This window comes from Monodelphis domestica, chromosome 4 (genome assembly GCF_027887165.1).
Source record: "Monodelphis domestica isolate mMonDom1 chromosome 4, mMonDom1.pri, whole genome shotgun sequence".
NCBI lineage: Eukaryota > Metazoa > Chordata > Mammalia > Didelphimorphia > Didelphidae > Monodelphis > Monodelphis domestica.
Genome location: NC_077230.1, coordinates 355,480,991 through 355,508,707, shown reverse-complemented (window position 1 = coordinate 355,508,707; position 27,717 = coordinate 355,480,991). Strand labels below are relative to the sequence as shown.

Genomic DNA, 27,717 nt, shown 5'->3' with positions numbered 1-27,717 from the left:
GATACCAGCTGGATCCCGAATAGTTATTAATTATTTCAGGAATGGGTCAAGTTAGTGAAGACTATTCTTCCCTTTTCATTATAAGATTTCTGGTAGTCCTATTACAGATAGTATACACATGTTCATTCATACATATGGTCTGAGGATGTGGATATAATGGAGATAAAGGAAGTGGATAATGGAGATGTTGCTGACAAAAGAAAGCAGGAGGAGCATGAGATGAAGTAGGAAGAACAGAGTCATTCTTGGCCTTTCAGGTTAGGGAAGAAATTCTTGGTCTTGACATGGGCATTGTACCCTTAGAAACTCAGGCAAACTATTATCAGGGAAATTCCTTTCCTCCCTTACATCCTCATGACTCCTAGCCCCAATCATCTAATGATCCCTCTAGGACCCTGACAGGATTGTCCTCCTTTAGTTTTAAGAAGGGCAGAGAGATGCACCTCCAGGCTACACCTTGATACCATTGGGTTGTATCTTAGACATCCATCTGTTCCCTAAAACTAAAGAATCTTTTATGAGGGTCATTCCCTATGTCTCCAGGCAGACTCCAGTCAGATGACCCCCCCACCCCCCACTGAATGCCTGAGTGACTACCACTCTAGAGTCACATTCATACCATGACACAGCATCTGTAATAAAGAGTATAAAATTCCCAGAATTGATATTGTCTGCTTCCCAAGGAGCAGCCTTCCATCTTGCTGTTCCACCTGTATTATCCTCCTGGCCATTCTCAACATTACTTTTCTAAATTAATAAATTTCTCTTTTTATTTTTAAGCTAAGTTTCAGAGTCTTGCAATCTTTCAGAAAGGTATTCTTCCGGAAGCCCAGGGGTTCACCTCTTCATCCCCACAACAGTCTGATGACAGGATAGTTTTATGTAAAAACCATCTCAGAATAGTGTACATAAATGCATAGAATAAAATACATAGGATTGCAAAGGAAATAATTATATTAAAACACATTTATTAGGATATACTTTCAAAAATTACAAACTCTAAGGTAATAATAATCTAGGTTTTGGTAATAATTTCTCACATTTATTAAGATTTCTTTATCAAGTCACCTGTTCCTTAAACCCTTGCTTTCAAAATCAATTTTAGGCATTATTGTCAATTATTTTCTCATTGTAATTGGTAACCTACTCAAACTGTGGTCTTTCACCGAGTCAGTGCATTCTCACCCTTTTCATAGTTCTTTCATTAAAATTCCCAAACTTCTGATTATCCTCACATTGTAATTCCCAGCCTTTCTTTGTCCTCTCATTGTAAATTCTAGTTCTCTCCTAGTCCTCTCAGTAAATCCCAAACCTCTGATTATCTTCCCATTTCAATTCCCAACTCTATTATTGTTCTCTCATTGTAGTTCTCAATCCTCCATTGTCCTTTCAATGTAATCCCATGCCTTACAAAGTCTTAACTCTTCCAGGGGATTTTGACCTCCAGAACTCTCCAATGGTTCAATTTATTCAATTAAATAAACCTTTATTAAGTACCTATTATGTACAAAATATTCTGCTGGGTACTGGGAATACAAAGAAAATAACAAACAAAAAAAGACAACCCTTGTCCTTATAGAGTTCATGTTCTACTGTGTGGTTAGGGGATAGAGTATGAAATATGCATAAATAAATATAAAATAAGCTGACGAAGAAGAGAATACTAACAGCTAGGATAGGGGATATGGCAAGACTTTAAGGAAGAACTAGAATCTGAGCTAATTCTATAAGGGAAGCAGTATATTCCAGGCATGAGGTTATACATGGAAGTAGGAGTTACAATGTTGAATTCTGGGAAAAGCTAGTACAAAGAACCTTGGAACTAGAAGCTGTGTTTACCATTTATTACCTGTTCCCTTGGCTTATTTATCCTCTTTGGGACTTTTCTAGCTGTATAATGAGAGAATTAGCCAAAACAATTTCTAAGGTATTTTCCATCTCTAAATCTACTATCCTGCCTAATTGCCTGCTTTGGTTCATTAAAGGAAGGAGTAGGAAATATAGCTAGGAAGGGAGAGAGAATCAGGTTTTATAGCATCTTAAATGCCAGGTTAAGGAGTTTATGTTTTCTCTTAGGCAAGCAGTAAAAGCTTTTGAGAAGGGGAGCAGCATAGCCACAGATCTCTAAGGAGTATTATTTTGGAAGTCTGTGAAAGAAGGGTTGAAGAGAGAAAGGGTTGGAAATAGGAAAACCAATTAGGAGGCTATAATGGATGTCTAGGTGAGAGGTGAGGGCTTGTGCTAGGAAAATGGGAAATGCTTGGAAATGATCATTAGAATAAAACCTTGTGGTAGGAGTGCTAGATTTTGGGTCAGAAGGCCTAGGCTCAAATTCTAACATCAACACTTATCATTAATATTATTTTGGGCAAGTCATTTAACCACTGGTTCTTAATTTCCACATATATAAAATTAGGGAATATGTTTAAATAACTATAATTTCTAGCTCTAAATATATTATTCTGTGATTCTAGAATTTGGCAGTTATAAGTGATTTCAATAACCTTAGAAAAGTTTCAGTTAAGTGATGTGGTCAGAAGCCATATTGTAAGAGGCTGGGAAATGAGTGGGAAGTGAGGAAGTATAGTGAATATGGATTTTTCTTTTTAGGAGTTTGATAATAAAAGAGAGAGGTGATTTGAAAGTATGAGGGGATTTCAGTTTTTTAAGATTATAGACTTAGCTATATACGAGAAAATAAGGAAAGGACCAATAAATAAAGGGTTAAAAAGAGAAAAAGAGGACATATTGATGAAAAATTTCTTTCTAAGAGAAAGAAGAGGAGATGGGAACAAATGCATGAGTAGAAGTATTCACGTTGACAAGGAGAAAAGCTGACTTTTCCTCAGAAACCAGAGTTAAGTCAAAGAGTATGAATATATAAAAGGTTTGGGGGTTGTGGAATGGAGAAGATGAAGGGATTTTTGAAAACCTCAATTTTATCAGTAAAATAAAAGGTGAGGAAGTCCACTGAGAGAGGTGTGGTGAAATAGAGTGGGAATTATAGAAGGACAGAGAAAGATTTAAAAGAAAATAACTACTGTGGAAAGTGGGATAAAGAATCAATCAAGAAAGAATAAAATGCCATTCAGTAGAGAGGACTCATTTGAGATGAGATATTTGTAATAAATTCAGTTAACAGTGGTGTGACTATTTCTAACAGCATTCATTAGCTGAAGGGTAGGAGAAGAGAAGGTAGATGGAAGGAGTGATTTAGAACTGAAGACTGAATTTGGATCAGGGAATCGAGGGCAGATGGCAATGTGTTCAGTTGATTGCATTTTGGATTGTACCCTGAAAAAAGGAAAGTGAGATCAGAACAAGGGTGATGGACCAGGTGAACAGAAAGGGTTGGAGCAATTAGAGACTTCAATGAGGGAAGGTTTAAGCATTTATACAGCACTATGTGCCATAACGATGCTAAGTACTTTAATGAATATTAGTTCATTTGATCTTCTCAAAAACTCTGAGAGGTTGGTACAAATTATTGCTACTATTTTACAATCCAGGAAACTGAGACAGAGGTTAAGTGACTTACCCAGAGTCACACAGCTGTTGATTGGCTGAGGTTAGATTTGAATTCTGGTATTCATGATTCTAGGCCCAGTGCTCTATTATTGAGAATGAAGGAGGAGGAAAGAAGAGATAGAGATAGACAGGGAAATAAGAATTTATGATAAGAAAAGGGAATTTAAAAATTTAAAATCAGGAAGGTGACACAATTATGGGTGATAGGGGGATGCAAAGTATGACTATCCATGTGGGTAATTAAGGGACAGTAAAAATGGAGGTTATAGTTGTTAAGGAGCTAAATGGACCATGAGTCTAGGTTTGAAGGGAGATATTGAAGTTGTGAAATATAAAGGCATGTGATGGGGCAGAGATAAAGATTGTGATCCATTTGCTGAACCCCTTGAAATGGGAAGGGAAGGTAATCTACTAGAGATTAGTAGATTAAAAGAGGGCCCAGAACTGGATAAATAGATAAATGGAATAAAAGGAAGAGAGTTTAATGAGGGTCAATGGCAGAGAGAGAATATAGAAATGACCGTGCAGTGTGAGAAAAGTCTATGAATTCTTCCTTCCAATCCACTGTTGTTGTTTTTTAAATATGAGAGTGACATGGTTGATCCCATGTTTCAGGGATCTCAGTTTGGCAGTTGAATGAAGGATGGATTGAAGAAGCAACTAGTTAGGAAGTTACTGCAGTAGTCCAGGTAAGAGGTGATGCCACCTGATCTTGAATGGTTGTGGTGTGAGTGGTGGAAGGAGACATAAGCAAGATCTGCTTGCGGTTGGAGTTGACAAAACATGGAAACGGATAAACTATATGAGGAGAAACAGGGAAGAATAAAGGATGCCTTTGAGGTTGCAAACTTGGGTGACTGGGAAGATGGTGATGATCTTAATATAAATAGTGAAGTTAAAAGGAAGAGTGGGTTTTGGCAAAAAAAATGGTGATGAATTGTGTTTGAGATGCTGAAAAGCCTTCTAGGTGAATATAGTCAGAAATAGTTGAAAATGAGGGATTGGGGCTCAGGAGAGATATTAGGTCTAGATCTATAGATCTGAGAGTCTTCTGCAGAGATGTCATAATTGAACCCATGAGAGCTGAGATCCTCAATAGGGAGGGTACAAAGAGAAAGACATAGATAATTCTTAAAACTAATTCTTCTGAGCTCTGACCAGTATCATTTAATCATCTATCTATCTATCTATCTATCTATCTATCTATCTATCTATCTATCTATCTATCTATCTATCTATCTATCTATCTATCTATGTGTCTATCTATCTATGTGTGACACATACTAATTATATATAATATATATAATTTTGTTGTTGTTGTTGATATTTATTAATGGAGGAATTTGCACATCTTTGAAATCACAAGGCTGGACCAAAAGTGTGCAAAAGACACTTGGCAAATAAGATAAAGTAGAATTGATGGTTCCTATTTTCAATAAACTTATTTTCCACTGGAGAGAGGATGCAACACTTATACAAATAAGTCTATTATAAGGGTAAGGGTGATACTTGAATTGGAAGAAAGGCAAGGATTCTGAGAGGTAGATATGAAGAGAGAGTGTATTCCAAACATGATTGACAGCTTTTGCAAATTCAAGGAGGTGGGAGATGGAACAAAAAGTTCTGGAGGTCTAATTTGGTTGGGACCTAGAGTTTGTGGAGGGTAGATAATAATATATGTTATATGTAACATTATATATAATAATTTCATGAGACTAGAAATGGTAGTGGGAATCAGATTGTGAAAGGCCTTTAAATACTACTCTGAAGAGTGCGTTTTATTTGAGAAGTAACAAAGAATCACTAAAAATTGTAAGCAGGGAAATTATATGGTCAGGCTTAGGAAGGTAATTTTGGCAACTGTATAGAGAATAGTTTGGAGAGAGGGGAGACTGTAAGCAGGAATACTAATACTAGTCCAGGTGATTGATAATAATGTCTTTAATTAGGGTAATGGCAGTATTAATAGAGAGAAGACAAATGGAATAGATGTTGTGGGGATAGACTTGACAAGATTGGCAATTTAGGGACTAGCACGGTGCTCTGTTTACAAAGTAGATGCTTAATAAATAATTGTTGAATGCATGAATGAATGCTAACCCTTGTCCTTGGTCTATGGGGTTCAAAAGAAGAAAACATATGGAATTACCCTAATTATGTTTGTGAACCTATGACAAATAGATGTGAATATAGGAGATGCGAGAGGAATAAATTTAAGCTAACTCCAAGTAAACTTATGAAAGGAAGTATGATGCATTTTCCACAGAAATAATAAAGTGTGAATGTGAATATCCAACTGGTCACCATGCCTGTTTGATTCTTCCTCAATATCACATCAGAACTGTGTCCATTATCTCTATTCCCAGTAAATTCATTCTATATAGCTCCTCATTACCATCTTCCCAGGTGATTTTAATTATATCCTAACAATTATTACCATCTAGACGTACTCCTTATTTCAGACCATCCTTCATACCATTGCCAGAATAACTTTTCTTAAGTATAGAACTTATGAATAGAATGTCTGCACTTGAGTCCTACATAAGACATCAATTAAAATTTTTAAGTAACCAGGCAAATTTTTAAGATTATACAGATAACTGGCTGATCTGTTTTGGTGGAAAGAGTTTCTACTCATGGAATTTCCTATTCTGATATAATCATAGCTCCTTATCCTTTCTTCCCCTCCAATATCTCCTCCATATAAATTATAGATTTGGTTATGTTAATTTGGATTTTGATTCTATCACCTTACTGAATAAGGTTCAATCTTCTCTGCCTGGGATTTACAGTTCCCATATCTTTCCAGCTATAATGTGTATCTCTCCTTTTTGCACATTATACATTCAGATAGAATTAATTTTTGCCCTTCAAATATAACTTCTGACTTCTCACTCTATCCTGAATGATAGTTTATCATAGTTTCCTATGCTTGGAATGTCCCTCCTCTCCCCCTTTTATGTATTGAATTCTTATCCATGTTATAAGCTCAATTCAATTGTCACCTCATCCCTAAACATTTCTCCAAGTTGTTTTCATATCTCTTTATTTGGTATCTCTCTAAAGAGTTATCACATGGTAGTACGTCACATGAATATTTGTGCTGGTGTCTTCTTTATTTACTAGACTATAAACTCACTGAAGGCAGGTCTCCTGTTCTTATACAAACTTTAAATCTCACTTGTCTAGCATTGTGCTCTGTTCATAATGTAGATGCTTAATAAATGTTTGTTGAATACATGATTGTTCATCCCTGTGTCGCTTGGTTCATGGGGTCTGAAAGAATAAAATATACAGATATTCCTCTAATGATGTTGTTTGTGGATCTAAGACAAACATGTGAACCAGTTTGGAGAATCATACAAGGCAATGTATGTTTGAAGGACAAGATAAGTATCAGTTCGCAAATTCAAAGCAGAATTAAGACATTTGGGTAATCAAGTGAGGTCTGGAGGCCCAAATGGCTCTGTGAAATCAAGTACAATGTGGAGGTTGGGAGCCCAAAATACATTTTATTCTAATCACTTGTATGTGTCTTATCCCTTTTCTTACTGGAGAGTAAGCTTCATGAAAGCAAGGATTATGTCTAATAAACCTTTCTTTTCCCCAAAGGACCCTGCATTACGTTTTTGGGGCAGATAAATGGATGAGTTACTGGATAAATTACAGGACATAAAGAGAAAGGGGCATACGTTCTCAAGGAACTTAAATTTCATATGAGAGATGCTCATTGAGATTTAGTCCTGTATGGGCAAAGTGGAGATCTTTAACCCCTTTGGGAATGGACTTTGTATATAACATGGTAAATTCCTGATCCCTGCTTTAACCTGATTGCTTTTTTTTCAGGGGTTTAATGGCTTTATTGGGTTGGGATCTGTGGCTGCCTGCCCAACATGATGCCTCTAAATGACACCAGCTTCCCATCCATGTTTTTCCTGGCTGGTATACCAGGTCTGGCTTCTGCACACACTTGGATTTCACTTCCCTTCTTCTCCATGTTCTTCATGGCTGTGACTGGGAATTGCCTCCTCCTCTTCCTCATCTTCATAGATCATAATCTCCACCAGCCCATGTTCTTCTTTCTTTCCATGCTCTCCTTTGTTGACCTGGTCCTTTCTCTTTCCACCCTGCCTAAGATGCTCACCATCTTCTGGTTTGATGCTACAGCCATCAGCTTCCATGCCTGCCTTATCCAAATGTTCTTCATCCATGCTTTTTCTGCTATGGAATCAGGGGTGCTGGTGGCGATGGCACTGGATCGCTATGTGGCCATCTGTAACCCACTGCGCTACTCTTCTATTCTCACCCCAGTGGTCATTGCTCAAATTGGGGGACTAGTGGTGTTTCGGGGCATCGGACTCACCATCTCCTTCCCAAGCCTGGCTCGACGTTTGCCTTATTGTAGGTCACATGTCATTGCCTATACGTATTGTGAGCACATGGCAGTGGTGAAACTGGCCTGTGGGGACACCACTGTAGATAACATCAATGCCTTCATTGTGGCACTCTTTCTGGGCGTTGGTGATGTAGCTTTCATCGCTTACTCCTATGGGCGTATCCTACAGACAGTATTGAATTTCCCGTCACGTGAGGCCCGGGTCAAGGCAGGTAGTACATGCACTGCCCATGTTGTTGTTATTCTTTTCTTTTACATGCCAGGTTTCCTATCTGTTATTATGCAACGCTTTGGACCATCCACAGCCTCTGCAGCCAAAGTCATCTTTGCCAATCTCTACCTGCTCTTTCCACCTGCTCTCAACCCTATTATCTATGGGGTCAAGACAAAGCAGATTCGGGATAGATTGCTGATGATCCTGAATCCCAAGCAGATTGATCCCACCTGAGTTGTATCTTCCTTTTCTGGGATTAGCAGGAGTATCGTGGAGGTTCTATCCTGTTAGGATGGGACACTCAAAGAAGCAAAGAAGATGTATGGCAAGTTGGAATATCTGTACCTTTTGGCAAAGAGAGGACTCAATGATGTTGCAGTAAGAAAGACTCAGGCTATGTATTGGGAAGATTCTACAGAGGGTCAATGTAGTTAGATATTAGAGAAAATTTCTGAGAGAGGCTAGGAATCTATTATCAATCAACCAATAAATCAACACTGAGAAGCTTCTATGTGCCTATCTCTATGCTTGGTGCTCTTATGGAATAATAATATTATAGCCAGTCTGGGGATTAATGCATGGAAATCAATTAGGATATAGTCAAGGGATACTAATAGATAATACTAACTATGAATGCAATTGAGTTCAGGGATAGGAGTGCTAATAATTCTATATCTATTTTTATTTATAAAAATTTTATGATTTTTATTATGAAAGGCTTTATTTAAAATTACTCAGTGAGATATATAGGGCAAGTATTATCTTCCCTGTTTTGTGATAAGGAAATAGCTTGCATTACTTGCCCATACACTTAAATGTTAGAGCAGTGATTTGAATCTAATTTCTCCCTGCAAATTTACTATTGTTTCAACTATACCAAACTGCATCTCACTTTAGGGATCTAAAAAATGATATCCTTCTCCTCTTCGTGTTTTTAGGATAGAATTTGTAAACAACTTCAGAACAGGGAGGGTAGACTTGATTACAAAGATAACTTGAGGTTAAATTGATATAAACATACAACTCTACCATTACAGGTCAACACTGCACCTTTTCCTTTCTGTAATATATAAATATCCTAATTAAAGGACTAAGTACTTTGTGAACTCTATAATTTTCTTGATCTTGACTCCTGAAGGTATTCCCTCCAATAATCCTCATTTAATCCAAACAATTCATCTCAACTTTCTTTATTAATCACTATCATCATCACTATAATCATCATATCCATCACTATTATCAAGGAATCATATAATCTCCCAATTGGAAGGGACTTCAGATGCTATTTAGTTAAAATTATATGTAAACAGAAATCTTTTCTATAGAATACTCAACAAGTGGTCACTTATCCTTTGCTTAAAGACTTCCAGTCATCAAAACAACCTGATAGAGGCCGCTAGGTGATTCAGTGGATAGAAAGTCAGGCCTGGAGATAGGAAATCCTGAGTTCAAATCTGACTTGAGACCCTTCCTAGCTTTGTAATCTTGGGCACATCCCTTAACTCCAGCTACCTAGCCTTTTTTGCTCTTTTGTCTTGGAAATAATACTTAGTATTGATTCTAAGAAAGAAGGTAAGGATTTAAAAAACAGACATAAAACAATCTAGTACTGACTAAGAAATAGAGTAAAGGATCAGTGAAATAAACTAGACACAACACAAAGGAGTAAATGATCATAATCTAGTATTTGGTGAAATCAAAGTTTCAAGCTTTTGGAAGAAAAACTCACTATTCAACAAAATTTTCTGGGAAAACTGGAAAACAGCATGGCAGAAACTAGGCACAGACCAACACCTCATATCATATAACAAAATAAAATAAAAATGGATACATAATCTGGAAATAAAGATGATACCATAAATAAATAAATAAGGGGAGCAGGGAATTGTTTACCTGTTAACTCAGTGGATAAAGGAAGAATCTGTGACCAAATAAGACAGAGAATATTACAAGATATACAATGTATAACTTTGTCTACATTAAATTAAAAAGGTTTTATATAAACAAACTCAATGTAACCAAGATTAGAAAGGAAACAAAAAACTGGGAAAAATTTTTTATAGGTAGCGTCTCTGACAAAAGCCTCATTTTTCAAATATATGAAGAAACACCTCAAATTTATGACACAAAGCATTCACCAATTGACAAATGAACAAAAGATATGAATAAGCAATTCTCAGATGAAAGTAAATGATCTTTAGTCACATAAAAACACTCCAAATCACTATTTATTAGAGGAATATAAATTAAAACAACTCTGAAGTACTGCCTCACATTCATCAGACTGGTTAACATGATAAAAATGGAAATGATAAATGATGCGGGGGAAGGTGTGGTGAAAATAGTTCACTACTACACTGTTGTTGGAACTGGGAACTAATCCAACCATTTTGAATAGCAATTTGGAACCCTGCCCAGAGGACATACTACAGGGCATATCCTTTGACTCAGCAAAACCACTGTTTATATATGGGGTATTACTATCTCTCAAAGCAGCCAAAGTTAGGGGGAAAGGGCCTACCATTACAAAAATATTCATAGCAGGTCTTTTTGTGGTGGCAAAGAACTGGAAACTGAAGGAATGCCCATTAGTTAGGGAAGAGCTAAACAAGTTGTAGTACATTACGTATTATGGAATACTTTTGTGCTATAAGAAATGATGAACAGAATGAGTTCAGAAAAACCTGGAAAGACTTCTATGAACTGATGCAACATGAAGTAAGCAGAACCAGGAGAACAGTGTATCCAATTACAGCAATAATGTACAATGATCAGCTATGAATGAATTAACTATTATTAGCAATGCAAGGATACAGGACAACCTAAAGGGATTCATGACAAAAACCTCTATCCACTGCTAGAGAAGAAATTGACAAAGTCTGAATTCAGATCGAAGCATGCCATTCTTCACTTTATTTACTCCATGAATATTTCTCTATTGTAAGCAATAGGTGTCTTCTTTCACAACACAACGAACATAGAAATATGTATTGTATGATAACACTTACATGACTATACCATATTATCTTCTGTCTTAGGAAGAGAGGAGCAGGGGAAAGGAGGCAGAGATTATGGATTGCAAAATGTCAAAAAAAGATTATTTAAAATTGTATTGCAAAATTAAATTAAAAATAAAAATAAAATATTTTTAAAATGCATGTAGTGAGGTGGAGAGGAAAGCGAGCTTGTTACTCTTTTAAACAGAATTATTCATTTTTAATTGGTTGTCTTTAGTCTCATAAAAATGCTCCAAATCATTCTTAATTAGAGGAATGCTGGTTAAAACAACTTTGAGGTAGTACCTCACACCTATCAGACTGGTTAATATGACAAAAAACGAAAAAGGTAAATGTTGGATGGAACGTGGTATTTTCCTTTATTCTTGAAGAGGACCAAAACGACTTCACTGGGGTGATACTTTTTGACTCATGTATAAATTGGATTTAAAGGACAGTTGCATAAAGTTGTCATCCTCCTTCTCTCTTCCAGAGTCACTGAAGTCTAGTAGCAAGACAAAAGTCAAGATGATTGATGACTGCACAGGATGCAATGGATGATTTTGGTTTCTTAGATGACCCACCAAGCTCTGAGCATTCCACAGTGTCTGCTTCAGCTGCTGTCAGGGACATTGGAATAAACTGTTCTCATCTGTCCCTTTTGCCTGGTGAAGTCTTTATTTGCCTGGACATCCCTCCTTACTCATTGAGGCATTTGAAGCCCATCAGTTACCCTCAACCTGGTTTATACCACCTGAGTTACTGGGGTGTGGCTGCTTCTACATGCTTTTTGGAGCCATAGATGAGAACTGGGTGACAGGTGGACATCAAAAGGAGTAAGAAGCCCTGAAAAGGACTTGGCAAGCCTTTACACCATAGGCACTACTCTTCCCTGAACACTCTGTATGCTCAGTTTTGATTAATTGCAAATGTTAGGAGGTTTTTCTTACACTGGGCCAAAGTTTGTCTCTTTACAATTTCTACTCATCGCTCTTAATTCTGTCTTTTAGGATCAATCAGAAAAAAGGACGATTCCTCTTCTTTATGACAATCTGTAAATCCTTGAAGAGAATTATTAACTCCCCAGCCTCTCCTTTTCCAGGGGAGAATTCCTCAGTTCTTTCAACTGATACTTTATGGCATCAGCTTGAGGCCCTTCAACATAATGGTTGCTTATCTCTAGACACTCACAAGATTATAAATGTCTTTCCTAAAATGTGATTCCCAGTACTGTGATTCTCTCAGCACTAGGCATTTCTCTACCATATGCTGTAATGCTTTTCTTCTTCATCTCCACCTTCTGGCTTTTCTGACTTAAAGTCCTAATGAAAATTCCTTTTATAGGAAGCCTTTTCAAACCTCTCTTAGTTCTAGTGCCTTCCTAATTATTTCCTATTTATCTCATATATAGATTGTTTGTATATATTTGCTTGTTTGTTGCCTTCCCCACTAGACTGTGAGCTCCCAGAGGGTAGGGACTGTCTTTGGCTTCTTTTTGTATATCTAGCACATAGCATAGTATCTGATACAGAGTAGATGGTTAATAAATGCTTGTTGCCTTAGAGACTATTGTTATAGTTCAGATGAGAGGCGTTGATGGCCTCTGCTGTGGTGTTGATCTTCTGAATGATAAGAAAGGGATGAATAAAATAGAGGAACATTAAAACATGAATTTCATTTGTTTGATGTTTGCCATGCATAACATCTCTGAATAACTTTCTTGAAGAAGGTATAATTAATGAATAGATGTGAAATTTCTATTGTAAAAACTAAAATTATTCTCAATAATTTTTAATATTATATTTGAAGAGATTTATTATTGATCATTAGAAATAAAGGAATAAAAAGGTAACAAAATAAAACCAATGTGCCCATGGCTAATCAACCTATTCAAAATCCTCACTTACCACCACAGTCTTGACCCAGGAAGCAAAGAAAGCAGGACCAGGAATCCCACTCAATTTATCCCTCTGTCTACTGGAAGTACGTAATGATAGGAAGGCAGTGGGCTCCTGGGAAATGTAGTTTTTAGGGTAACAGATTTATAATTACATACTATGTACATTTCTTTGATTTATAATGCTTATTTCTCCTTAACCATAGTTCCCACCATATTGTTTATTATCCTCTCCTATGCCCATATGTGCATTCTAGTCACTGGACATCAAGATATACATTGATTTAACCTGAAAACTTTATTTTAATTTGAAGAATTTCTTAATGACTTCTACTTCTGGTATCACTGATGAGATTCCCTGATATTATATCATTTTTCACAAATACTGTTTATAAGACAGTTTTTGTGAATTTAGTGTCTAGAACTTGATATCTTTCTGTTGTTTCTGAAGCTTTTTTAGTCAATTCAGAGGGAATTCCAGGACGTTGTAGTCAAATGAATGATTCTAGTCATAGAAAGGAAGCATTAAAATTTTCTGAAGTGTTTAATACACAGACATGATGCATTATTCCATTCTATGAACACATTAAAAAGTGAATTATTAAATAGGAACTTATTGTGGCACCCAGACACCCTCTTCATCCATGAACTATAAGAAAATTATCCCAGAGTTTTTATACAGCACTTTGTAGGTCAGAATACTCTTTAAAGCATAGTTCACTAGCCTCAGATAATGGGTTTGTTTTAACAGACAGCCAGAGGCATTCTTATTTTTTTTTATTTTGTTTTTGTGAGTCATCAAAGTGCTTTATTGTATAAAGCCTTGCTCTTGTCTGGAGTGATATAATGTGCACTTCCTTACCCTGTCCATATAAACATTTTGTTGATAGCAATGAAGGACAAAGACTGTTATAGACCAAAAAAAGAAAGAAAGAAAGAAAGAAAGAAGCATTTTTGTAAACTTCTAAAAAGCATAAACATATTGGCCACAATGAAGAAAAGCTATTCAAATGATGTCTGGGTACCTCGTCTAAACTTCAGGGTCTCTCTTTGCAGTCTCCTACCATGGAAAACCACAGCAGGTTGAAAAAAATTAAATGGGTCTGATCCAGAATAAGGATCTTAATCACAGTATCCATTCATTTAAATACATAAAATACAGATTTGTACAGTTATATTACAGTGGGGTTAACTTCCTCCAGAGAGGGTAAGAAAACTAGGTAACAATCAGTAAGTACGCTGGGATGGGGATGCCACTGCCTCTGGCTTCTGGAGATACTGTGATTTCGGCTCTTTCAACATTGCACTGAAGTAAACACTACATACACCGTGCCCAGTTGTAGTCTGAACAGCTCTGATGTTAACATTACTGGAAGAGGCATCCTGCCAGCCTGGGGTTTGTTTTCCTTCTAAGTAATCGGTGGAGGGTGTGATCCTCCCCACAATGCTTACCCCCCCCCCCAAATCATCTCATGACTTAAACAAAGAATTTTAAAGGCACAGCTTCAGCACAGTGTATGAGTTAATAACATACTCCAAGCAAACCTAATTCTTTTTGGCTTGGCGCCTTTCAGAAGATGTAGAGGAGCTGGTAGAAACATGATCAATGTTGAAAAATGTTTGAGCATGATTAAATGCAATCAGCACAGTTTTAGGCAATGCATTTATACAACCAGATTTGGGGTAAACATTTGAAAAAAAATCATTCAGTTGATAAAAGAACATTTGGAGGAAACAAAAACAGAATGGCCTTTTTTAGTTTATTGTAAAAGACTTCTCTACCATGGACTTTGGAAGAAAGCATCTGTTCTGGTACATCACCGTATGATACACCTCAAGAAATGCAAAGCATTGTTTCATCTAGGCTGCAAAATAACTTTACATGTAAACTTCAAAAAATCACATACTGTACATAAAATTTTAGATTCAAAAGTATCCCTGTTTTCCTAATAATGTAAACAGTAAAATTGAAGGTTTCCATTAGAGGGATAATTTATAATAAAACGGCACTGCTTAAACAGTGGTTAAAAACAGAAGCATTTTAAAATTTCGGTTTTTTTCCTTCTAGAGCAGGAGAATTGAGATTTCTAGTACTTTGCTCATCTCCTCAAGTTGGAAGATGTAGATACTGTTGCCCAAAACTATGCAGCCCCCTCCCCCACCCCAAGCTATTTTTTTCCATGTAGCATTAATTCCTATGTTGCAATAGAAGAGTGTAACAACGGAGAAGCTCCAGGCAATAAAAGAGAATAAGCATTTTTCCTTGACATAATTTACTGAGGTGAAAATGTAACTGACAGAGCAACTATGGCATCAGCCTCCTGTTAGAAGACAGAAAGTAACTCCTTGGCGCTGGAAGTTCTGACACGATGTACTTGAGGCAAAACAGTGCAAAGGGAAAGACAAGGGCTGCTCGCGCCTGCCTGGTGCCAAGGGGTTAATGTTACAGTTATTAAGGAGTGCCAGCCTGCGGAGTACAAGTGTAACATTCGCAGTAAGTTTTTTTTTTTTAAATCATCATCATCACCATTATTATTATCATCATTGTTATTATGAATACTGTCATGTCTTTCAACTCAAAAAATAAACTGATCCACAATTTACAGTTTGACGCCAACACGGCTGGTAGGACATGCACGGAATCTCCCCTCCCCACTTCTTCATTCATTCATTCATTCACTCCACCATGGCTAGCTGTGTCAGAGAGTCACCACAGCAACTGGCTCTGAGTTAAGCTAATCTCTTTTAATTAATTAATTATGTTTTAATTTTTTTAATGCACACACACACAAAAAGTCAGAAGTAGCTATAGCTATGCTGGGAAGTATCAGGTAGCTGTTAGAGCAAGTTGCCCCCAAGTCCATCGGCGTGGCGTGGCCTGAGGAGGGAAACTTGAGGAGGCTTGCTTTTCTGCAAGAGGAGCATGTCACGGAGTTCCATTTCCATTTTTTTCCTTAACTGAAGCCAGCTCTGCTGTGTTCCCACATCTCATGTCTGTCTATCCCCAGGGCCACCTGGGAGGTTACGTCAAAATGTGGCCAATAAAGTCCAAGAAACGCTTTGAATACTGTTCAGGGTTCACTGTCGAGATCTCTGCACCAGCACCATGTTTAACAGTTTTTGTGGCATGGGCAGCTTTCTTTTTTTGCATCATAATGAGTAAGAATGTCAATAATGGCCATAAAATATACCTCTTTCCTAGGTGCATTTTCATGGCATTTTATTCCATAGACATCAATGTTTGGATCAAATTCCCCAGGAGCCAAAGGTGGTGAGCTGTTGAGTGTATTTCCTGGACTGTCTGGAGGAGTTCCAATAGGGTGAGTTCCATTGCTTTCCCCTTCCTCCTCACCATCGTTTTCTTCACACTCAACCTCTTCCTGCTCTGCTCTCTCAACATCATGGATTCCAACCAGCAAGCTATAGTCCATGAGCTTGAGCTGGGCAAGAAACTTTTCCTTGTCGCTAGCTTCTCTGGCCACAGTGGACCCCTTTAAGTCGTATTTCCTATAGACGGATAAGCGGTGGCTGAACACATTTCTTGTAATGATCACATAGATTTCCACTCCATCCACATTAAGCTGGTACATGCCCAAAAACTGAGGAAGAAGGGTGACTCTGTGACACTCCACAATGTACAGGTGGTACTTCTTGAGAATGTTATGCATTTCAGCCACATCTTCACTTGTAATTGTTTTGATGATGTATCTTTTGTCATAGGAAGTATGAAATCATGCTCCACTGAGTGCCTGGGAGTCGTTCCGAAGTGGTGCACTTCTGGTCAAGGAATTCTGAAAATCCTGATCGTCAATTCCAACCTTTCTCGCAGGTTGTGGAAAACCATGGGGCAGTACTCCTTAAACTTGAAATGACTCGGCATGTTTTCTTTGTTAAAGAGGTGATTGTCCACCTTGATCTTGGAATATTCTTTGAAGTCATCCGGCATCAGCATCACAGGGATTTGGACGTGGCTCAGTTCATTGATCGAGTGGTTCACCCCCTACATGAGGACGCTGAGCAGCTGGTCGCTGGCTCGGAACAGCTTCACTTGCTGCGCGACGAAGTGCTTCTTCTTCGTCTTGGTCTTGCTCTCCATGACCGAGGACACCAGGTTGCTGGGGGTCGCCATGGCTGTCGCTGCCGCCTCAGTCCCCTCCAGTACCAGTGCCGCCGCTGCTACCACCGCTGCCGAGGCCGGGGAGCCGCCCTCGCTCACACGCTGCCGGCCGGGAGCCGCGGCCGCATGCCGGCTCCGCGCCCTGCCACCATGGCCCCGCGCCCTGCCACCACGGCCCCGGCCTCCGCCGGCTCCCGCTCCAGCCGCCGGCGCGGACCGGGCTCTTCAGCTGCCGCCGAGTAGGACTCGAGGCATTCTTATTTTAAAGCAAAGGCATTTATAGAAATATCATAGAAGTCATAAAACAATACAACATTTCCTCTTTCCCACAAATCTTCCATTCATTCTTCCACAAGTACACTCAGTGGAAATGAAGGTATTAAGTCAATATCCTATGAGGGAGCATCACAGATCTTTTCTGTCCATTCTTCCATTCTCCTATCGGGCTTTAGTTATAGCTATTGTCCAGTTGTACCTGACTCTTTATGACCCCATTTGGGGTTTTCTTGGCAAAAATAGTGGAATGGATTGCCATTTCCATCTTCAACAAGGATAAGGAAAGTGAGGCAAAGAGGATTAAGAGACTTGCCCAAAGTCACATAGCTGGTTAATGTCTGAATCTGGATTTGAACTCAGGTTTTCCTGACTCCAGGCTCAGAGCTCTGTCCACAGAGCCACCTAACTATAGCTGACCTCAGAGGTCATCTAGTCTACCCCTTTCATTTTACAGATGAGGAAAATGGGATCTAGGAAGATTATGTGATTTACCCAAGGTCTCATGGTTATTAAGTGTGTAAGGCAAGATTTGAACTCAAGTTTTTCTGACTCCTATGAAGATTAAAATTAATATACAATAACTGCAAATTTTGTATTTTATAAGATTTATTAATAATCACTAAAATAAAAAGGTAGAGTAAAAAGGGAGCTAACTCAGCCCCAGTCACAAGAGAAGAGAGCAAGAGGGTGGAGTTACAGAAACTTTTATATACAAACATCTCTTGGGTGTGGTGGTAGTAGTGAAAAGACCTCAGCTACAGGGATTTCTGTCTTTACCATGAGACAACCTCAGTTCCTTTAGGGGCATGGTAGCCTCCAGACTGGTTCTCCAGGGATTCAGATACAGGATTAATAACCTTTGTTGCCTGTGGCTGTTAGTGCTTTCCAGACTTGACTGTATGTTTCATTACATTGTATTCCCAGTACAGATGTTCTCTCTATAGTAAGTATGAGATGCAGTGAAATCCAGATTTTGATGAAGGGGGTTGAGTGATAGTGGGGTTATATTTTAAAATTCTTATTTTCCTTTCCATTCAGAAAAAGAGCTTGTGACTCTTTACAGTTTGGGCTCCGTTAAGGGTTGTTCAGTTATAGCCTCTCCCCTCCCACCCATCCATTTTCTGTCTCCTTCCATGTGTCTGTTGGTCAATAACTTTTCTTCAGGACCCTCCTATCTACTTTGACATATATGTCCAGCAGTAGCATTACCTTGCCCACTGTCCAGTGTTGAAAGTTGGAAGGTCTCGCATGGAACTGACAGAATTCATTCTTCCACTGGTCATTTATATGTACACAAATGTGCAACATATTTCATTACAGGATTTTGGGAAAACTCATTTAACCTCTCTAGGCTTCAGTTTCTTCTTCTACAAAATTATGAGATTCAGTTAGTCAATCTCTAATACCCATTCTATCCCTAACATTCTTTGTCTTTATGAATCTATGATCTAACCCAACCAAAATATGACTGTTGGGAAAAATGCTAAATATGGGACTCCACAGAAACACAGGCTATGGGAAGAGATACCCACTTTATGAACCTATCTCCACATGCCTTAGTAATTTGACTTGGCTATTTACCAGGTATGTGGCTTAATGTTGGTGTGTTTCTATTTCTTACTCTGTGAAAGAAGGAATGGAAAATGAGAATTCCAACATCTCTTCTAGCTCTTCATCTTCTGGATCTTCTACTCCTCTCTTCCTTTACTGTTCCCCTTTATCTCCATCATAGCATCACCCCATGTAACATGGTTCCATGCCTCACTTTTCCTTCTTGAACTGACCCTGGCTTAGAAATAGAGGGAGCAAGCAGGAACACAGGAGGGTCATCTCTGCAGGAAAAGGCATAAAAATGGAATGTTATACTTAATCATCTTATTTAAGAAGACGAAGAGGGTAGGAGTGGGGCTAAAGTAACACTCAGGTATTCTGATCCAAACTGAGTCTGCTGAAAACTATACCCTTCTACTCCTATGGAGAGGAATCATTATTTTCACCTCTGAGCTAGAGAGATTCTACTAGTATCCCACCCTCATTCTGGGAGATGAAGGATGTCATGGTGCCTGACCAGCGGCTAAGTTGTGTCATGGAACCTGGACAGGAGTTAAAGGATGTAATGAACCTAGGGCTGAGAGCCAAGGGAGACCAGTACAGATGCCAAAAGTTGATTGATTAATGAACAGCTTCTATAAATTGAGGAATTTCTTCTTTTTTCATCCTTGTGATACTGAAATTTCCCTAGAGTTTGACTGCATGGTTTCTGCAACTAATAAATAGGTCCTGTAAACAAGCAGCATAGAATATTAGAGCTTTGTCTCTTCTCTCTCCTCTCTCCTCCCTCTTCCCTCTTTCCTCTTTCCCCCTCCTTCCTCTTCTCTCTTTTTCCTCTCTCTTCTCTCATCCTATCTCATCCTTATCCTTCTCCCTCTCACCCCTTCTCTCCTCTCCTTGTGACACCTAGACTCTGTGACTCTCATGAATCCCTGAAATTAGCTGACCCATGTATTTTGTGTCCAGTTCACCTCAGGGCAGAATGGTTTCCAGCACTCTAAATATGATAATCTGGATGATGATTCAGGGAAGGGCTAAATTCAAGATTTTAGGCAAAGGAGACTTGCTTAGGCATTTGGATAGTTTCAGGAAAGAGGATCAGGAGGGAAAGCAGTGTGTCTTTCATTCCTATTCTTTTGGAGTTTCCTCATGATGTCTATAGCAGCTTACCTCTCTCCCCTAGTTTGTCTATTCATTTTGCCTTCCTATCTCTCTCTCCCCCCTCCTTCCTCCCCTTCCTCCCTTACAATTCTGTTACTCTCTATTTTTTTATGACATCCCTTCTTCCATCCTTTTTCTAAAATTCCCTCTTTCTGTCAATATTTTTCCAGTCATCTAGGCTCAGAACTTTAAAATAATGATCAAAGTCTCCTTTTCCTTCCTCCTCTCTGCTATATTCAACAAGTCACACAATATTATTGATTGTACCTATACAATGTCTATCAGACACTCAATTCTTTTTCCATGTCCATAACCTCTATTTAAGATCTTCATGACTTCTTGCTTGGACTATTGCACTAGCCTCTCAGTTGGTCCTTAGGTTTCCAATGTCTTTTCTCACTAATCCATCTTTACAAATTGATATTTGTAAAGCACAGACCTGGCCTTGCCTTACCCCTACTCAAAAATTTCCAATAACTTCCTATTCCCTTCAGTATAACATGAAAAATTCTCAGCTTTGTCTTTAAAACCAGAGTTCTACAATATAACACCTTTCTTTAAAAAATCCCCTATTTTCTATCTCAGTAACAACTTTAAGATAGAAGGGCAAGGTCTAAGCACATAGCTAGGAAGTGTGTGAAGGTAGATTTGAACCCAGGCCCTCCCAATTCTAGGTCTGGTGCTTTATCTACTATGTTACCTTGCTACCCCATTGACCTATCTTTCTAGTACTTTCAAGTTACTCCTCTTTATTCACTTTCCATTCTAGTCAAAATAATCTCCAGTAGTCCCTTATAGACAACATCCCACCTCTCATTTCCATGACTTTATACAGGTCATTCCCCGTACCTGGGATGAAATCCCTTTGTATATGCCTCACAGAGACCCTAACTTCCTTCAAGCTTCAGATCATGTGCTACCTTCTCTATGAGATTTTTTTTTCTGATCCTTCTAGATGTTAATAATGTCCTCAAATCATTTTCTTAGATTAGCACATATTTTGTATTAATTCATCTTCCTACAGGTTTCTTCTAGGCTGCACAGGGTATAAATTGCTTGAAGTCAAGATCTGCTTCACTTTGGAGTTTGAATCTACTCCCCCTAGCCCAGGGCCTGAAACATAGTAGGCATTTAAATTTTTACTAAACTGAATTACAATGAATGGCATGGTTGATTTCTGGCTTCTAGTCAATTCTTGTGGTCTCAGCTGTGAAATAAAGCAAACAGGTTGTCTTTGAAGCCAAAATATTTTCTACAGCAATATGTGTGCTACATTCTCTTGTGGAAGGGAGATGTGGCAGTAGTTTGGGACCAGAAGTAAGTTAATATGAGCACAGATAAGCAAATACAAAGTAATTTGATGATTTTGAGAACATGAACAGTTGGGCAGGATGGGGAGAAGGACTGAAATAATAGAGGGCTCAAAGAAGAAGTGGTATCTTTTCTGTGTTTCCAAGAAAGTAAGAATACTGAGAAGGGAAGAGGAGAAGGGAGTTAATTCCAGGCTTTTGCAAACAGATGGAAGAAACATATAGAATGTCAAATTTGAGAAACAATAGTCTCCTTTGTCAGAAAGATTGTGTGAAGAGGAATGCTATGAAATAAATCAACCTGGAAATGCATGTTGGAGACAAGATGTGGAGATCCTTAACTGTCAGGGAGAGGTGTTTATACTTTATCCTTAAGGGGAAAGTGAGCCACTGAGAGTTTAAAATTATTAACATCTTTTAATTTTATATCACTTTTATTTCCAAGTATATTCCTACTTCCTATAAACAAAGAATAAGAAAGAAAAGGTGAAGATAGTTTAATGAAACTAATATATCAATGGAATCTAACACGTGGATGTTTTTTGAGTCCATAATTTCTCATCTTGTGCAAATAAGAAATAAATGAACTTAAATAACTATTCTTCAAGGCCAACATTGTTCATTTTTAATTACATGACATTCAGGTTTGTTGTTATCTTTTCCATTTTCTTTGTTGTGGTAATTGCATATTGTTTTTGTGGTTATTTGCATTTTATTTTGCATCAGTTCATATGAAGCTTTTCATGCTTCTTTGTATTTTTCATATTCATCATTTCTTTCAATGAAGTAATATTCTATTACATTCATATACAATTCGTTTCATCATTCCTAGTTTATGGGCACATACTTTACTTCCAGTTCTCTGCTGTGACAAAAAAATGCTCTAAATATGTTGAGCATTACAAATATTTTTTTTTGCTTAAGTTTCCTAAACTACCTCTCACAGTTATGAACCCTACCCTAAACTTTACTAAGAAAAGAACCTATTCATTTGTGAGTTGACTTTCCACCCCCCATTACTCTCATGGCTAAGGACCCTCCCTACCTAAAGTGTTAATAACTAAAATTGGAATCCATACACTTGTGAATCCATTTCCTTTTCTTTATGTCTCACAACCCCTCGAGATCATGACTGTCCCTGAAAATTCTTTCCTTTATTACAGTTCCTGAAGAAGAGTTGGTCTTACTCACTCAAGGTACTATCTCTATATGTACCATTGATTTCAATTTCTCTCTTTCTATCAAATTGCTTCCACAATCATTCCCTTTTTTATTTTTAATTTTCTGATCTACTGGCCCCTTTTGTGCTGCCTTTCCCATCCATAAAAATCCCTTACTTGACCTTATAATTACCAATAATTTTCTGTTAATTCTTTGCATCTTTGATTCCAAAGATTATTCAGCTGAAACCTCTCTGACTCTGTCTTAGCAAAACAAATTCCTACATTATCCATGTTAAAACATTTATGTCATTCTGCAGCTTAAATATCTTAATGACTTATGAATGGGAGGCATATTTCAAATGCAGACTTAATAGTTGACATTTAATGAATTCATGTTGATTGGCATGTCTGAGGCCTTTTTAACCTTTGGAGTATGTGCCTGGAGATGGGATCTCTGTGTCACAGGGTATAGATATTTTAGTTGCTTTTTTGGTACAGTTGTAAACTATTCTAGAATGACTAGGCTTTGGAAAAGTTTTGAGCACGGAAATGATATGGTCAGACCTGAGATTTAGAAAGATTATGTTAGTAGATTTTGGAGGATTGATTGGAGAAGGGAGAGACTAGACCCTGGTAGGTCAATTTGGACATTTTTACAACCATCGAGGTAAGAGGGGATGAGGGCATGAATCAAGATCATGACTGTGTGAATAGAGAGAAGGAGAAGGATGTAAAGTGGCAGAATTGACAAGACCAGGGAAGTGATTGGATATAAAAGAGAGAGAGAGAGAAGAAAGAATCAGACTCCAAGATTATGAACCTGGATGCCTAGAAGGATGAAGGTGATCTCAATCTGAACAAGAAATTCTGAAGAAGGGAGACGGTGAAGAAGTTCTTTTTATAATCTAACCATAAAATGTTTTATTTCAGCTTGTGCCAGTTTCCTCTTGCTTTGTACATTGGGGATCTGGAGAGCAGATCATCCTCATCTTATAGTTCTGCAGAGGTAAGTCAACCCCTGGTCTCAAAGCCACAGCTTCCAGGCAAAACCATATCAGTGTCATCATCCCAGACATTGAGTTCTCTCTTTTTAACAATTTTAAACAATATCCATGGAATGAAACCTTATTCTTTCTCAGTTCCCCATCTTTGTATCTCTTAGTTTTTGCTGCCAATAAGTACTTCTTTGCTTTTGACTTCATCTTCTCCTGCAATTATTTGTTTTCTCTAAAAAAGATTGTGGCAAACAGTTGTATGGACAGAATGGCATCTATTCATAAATGGGGAAGTCATAATGTAGTTCCTCCCCCTCTTCCCTCCCATCTTCAAACTATCAAATATACACCTAGTATGACAAGTCTGGGAAACTCCAGCTGGGGATTATCTACTTTTTCCTTCTTTCTGGTGGGTATACCAGGGCTAGAAGAGAGTCAGCACTGGATTGCACTTCCTCTGGGGAGCCTGTATCTTCTTGCCCTTGTGGGCAATGTCACCATTCTCTTCATCATTTGGTCTGACACATCACTCCATCAACCAATGTACCTGTTCCTGGCCATGCTGGCCACCATTGATCTCATTCTTGCCTCAGCCACAGCACCCAAGACCCTGGCTGTGCTTGTGGCCCACTCCTGTGAAATATGGTACCCTACTTGCCTCACCCAGATGTTTTTTATCCATGCATTCTCTTCTATGGAGTCAGGTGTGCTGGTGGCCATGGCTCTGGATCGCTATGTGGCTATCTGCCACCCACTGCACCACACCACCATTCTCACTATAGGAGTCATTGGGCGTATTGGATTGGTGGTGCTGGTACGGGGGCTGCTTCTCCTCACACCCTTCCCCATTTTGCTGCACCGCCTTATTTTCTGCCAGAGTGTGGTCATCAGCCATGCCTATTGTGAGCATATGGCTGTGGTGAAGCTGGCCTGCTCAGATGCCACTGTGAATCGTGCCTATGGGCTAGTGGTGGCATTGCTGGTAGTGGGATTTGATGTGTTTGCCATTGGCATATCTTATTCCCTCATTCTCTCTGCTGTCCTGAGAGTGCCTGGGCGTGATGCCCGTCTCAAAGCATTTGGAACGTGTGGTTCACATATCTGTGTCATCCTAGTTTTCTATGTTCCTGGCATGTTTTCTTTCCTTACTCATCGCTTTGGTCACAATGTGCCCCACCATGTACATGTCCTTCTGGCCACTCTTTACCTCCTGGTGCCACCAGCACTCAACCCCATTGTCTATGGGGTAAAAACACAACAGATCCGACAGCGTGTGCTCAGGGTTTTCTACATCAACGTGCGCACTTGATAGCCATCTTCTTCCATCTATCTAATCAGTCTCCTGTCTGATATGATCTAGAATGTCACTTGGATGGTGATGGAGTATGCTTCCTAAGGAAGCTTGCCCTTATGGATCTTTCCTGGTGGAGAAAGAGCAGTGGTAATCTGATTTCTAAAATGAATACCTTTGAGGTCTGGTTTCATAGGAGTGGACCATATGGTTCAAGGTGGGAGCATGACACCATGTAGAAGGGAAATGGAGTTGAGAGCAGCTGATATTGATGGGAACTCTGGTGAACTTCAATTGAAGCAAGCAGCACACTTGCCATAGAAGCCAACACTTCAGGCCTTTTGACTGTTTTTCATCAACTGACAATTTCACAAGTTTAAACCTAGTGGCATGGAGACCTGAAGCATGAGCCTTGAATCATTGGAGACAATAAATTCTTAAAGGAGCATGTTCCCTTTCCTCAGCAGCTGAGAAGGTCCCCTTCCCATGTATATTTTCCTTAGAATATGATCAATTTTTGTAAGGTATTGTTGATATTGAAAACTAGGATATACTTTTTTAGATTCCCATTGAAAATCACTAAGATCCATAACATCTCACTTTGAACTTTCTAATATAATTCTTAATTTCTTACTTTATCTTTCTGTTAGATTTCTTTAAATTATAGAGGCATAATGAAGTTTCCCAAAATTATTATTTTATTATCTAGGCATTTTGACAAGTCAGTTAATTTTTCCCCCTGAGTACTTAAATGCCATACCAGTCAGATGAATATATACTTAAAACCGATATTGTTCATTATGTATGATGCCTTTAAATGTAATTTGGTTTTCTTGTTTATCTTTCATTCCAGTAATATTTTCATTGTTGCCATGTTTGAAATAATGATTGTAATTCCTTTTTTTTCCTGAACCATAATAAATTGTACTCCAATGCCTCATTTTAACTTTCTATGAATTTTTGGTTTTTGGTGGGCTTTCAATATGAATCAAATCATGGGTTTACTTTGTTTTTTAATTGAAAACCCTATGGTAGCTATTTTGATGATTTGGGATAACAACTGGGACTTGGAAGAAAAATCAATTTCACAGCAGTGAATATAGTGTCTGAAGTTCCAAAGGGAAAAGAGAAAACAGCGTCCTGAGAAAAATCTTTCCCTCCATCATTGCTACTCATCATCTTTAGATGGATACACGTGCTTATTGTACAAGAACTTCAGCATCTCTGAGAAGATAATTGGCCCACAAAACTAAATCTTTACAGATATGTCCACATTATATTCCTCAAGTTGAGAGCATTAACCTCCATGTCTAGACTACGACTCAAGTCTTGTACTCATTGTAACTGATATTAGCAAGCCACTGTCAAAATAAATTAAGATCATCTGCCTCCATGATAATATGGTGGGGCTGTGGGAGGGCATTGTTCTGAAAACTGGTTGATGTTGACATTAGGGGCTAACAATAGATTTGCCGATTTCCCTATGCCACAATGGACACTATCCTGAAAGCATGGATGAATCTGCTACAAATATTAGTAGTTTAGACTCTAGCCATAGCAAAGATCATGCCAATAGAATGTAAGATCTTTTAGTCCAGGGCCTGTTTTCACTTTTGTTTGCTCACAATGTTGTTCACAGTGCCTGTTGACTTCATAAGTATTTAGGTAAAACATATTTAACACAAATAAATATCCCTCCCCCCTTTAAAGTTTTACGCTGATGCCTCTGTGGGCTTACTTTTTAACTCATTTTTCAATTCTCTTCTTTTTTTGGGGGGTAAACACCCTATTAACATTTGTTATTATGCCTGGTAAGTTGTTCTTCCTTCTGTCAAATCTTATCATAAATTTTTCTTTTTTTGTTATTAGAAAAGAGAAAGAAATAATAATGGGGCACCTCTGATTTTAAACCTTTTCTTACTATCAATTCATTCCTCAGCCCTTTATAATATGGTTTTCTTCCTCATCACATTATTGAAATTGTTATCTCCAGGATTGTTAATGGATTCCTGATCACCAAATTCAAAGATCTTTTCTTAATCTTCATCCTCTTTGAATCTTTCTGTAGTATTTTATACTATTGTCACCTTTTTTGACACTTGGTTGACTTTTATGATACTTCACTCATGGTTCACCCATTATTTCATTTTGATCTCTTTTTCTATTTCATCATCCTCTGCCCCTCCATTTAATGACTCAGATTTTTTTTCTTGACCTTATTCTCTCTCTATAATACCTTCAATGGTGTTGTCATTTTAATGATTTTCACTAATTAGTTTTATTCAAATGACCTCCAAATCTATATCCCTAACCTCTGTCCAGAGGTCTAATATCAACTTTTCCACTTCTTGTCATGTATATAAATATGTGTGTATGTATTTATAAATGTATATATATATATGCACAATATACATATATACATATTTATGTGTGCACATGCATATACATATCTATCTATCTATCTATCTATCTATCTATCTATCTATCTATCTATCTATATCATCTACACCTAAAAGTGAGTTTGTAATTTTCTCTCAAACCCTCTTTCCTATGTGTTCTCTATTTTTACTGATGGCCTATCTCTTTTTTATAATTATTAATTTTTTTTTAAATCTGGGAATTACTTAGTCCTTCTTTTTCCATCAATTCCCCCATATCCAATTGTTTGCTAAGCCATATTGTTCCTTCCACTGCAATATAAGGCAAGTTTAGATGTGGCCAGAGCAGTCCAGGAGAGAGTCAGGAAACCTTCTGTAAGGATAGTATGGGGACAATCATTTGACAGAGTTTATTGACCTATTTAAAAGGGAATGAAGTTATCT

General features: G+C 38.0%; 3 protein-coding genes and 1 pseudogene across 3 annotated transcripts in view; 3 read left to right on the top strand and 1 right to left on the bottom strand.

Annotated features, from left to right (window-relative positions):
- Positions 1 to 27,717, top strand: part of LOC100022359 (olfactory receptor 56A4-like) — a 187,540-nt gene that overhangs the window by 109,563 nt on the left and 50,260 nt on the right. The gene's annotated exons all lie outside the window — the stretch shown is intronic.
- Positions 4,883 to 11,687, top strand: LOC100024534 (olfactory receptor 52K1-like). Its single transcript, XM_056795093.1, has one exon. It carries the CDS (start codon positions 7,422 to 7,424, stop codon positions 8,370 to 8,372), a length of 951 nt encoding a protein of 316 aa, XP_056651071.1. The 5' UTR covers positions 4,883 to 7,421; the 3' UTR covers positions 8,373 to 11,687.
- LOC100024510 (phosphatidylinositol 5-phosphate 4-kinase type-2 alpha-like) lies at positions 15,873 to 17,160 on the bottom strand (annotated as a pseudogene).
- Positions 22,363 to 27,236, top strand: LOC100024476 (olfactory receptor 52L1-like). The gene has a single exon (XM_056795089.1). It carries the CDS (start codon positions 23,864 to 23,866, stop codon positions 24,911 to 24,913), a length of 1,050 nt encoding a protein of 349 aa, XP_056651067.1. The 5' UTR covers positions 22,363 to 23,863; the 3' UTR covers positions 24,914 to 27,236.

Bases quoted from the DNA above. Each gene is read 5' to 3' on its own strand.
- LOC100024534 (XM_056795093.1), top strand. From the start codon at position 7,422: ATGATGCCTCTAAATGACACCAGCTTCCCATCCATGTTTTTCCTGGCT.
- LOC100024476 (XM_056795089.1), top strand. From the start codon at position 23,864: ATGGACAGAATGGCATCTATTCATAAATGGGGAAGTCATAATGTAGTT.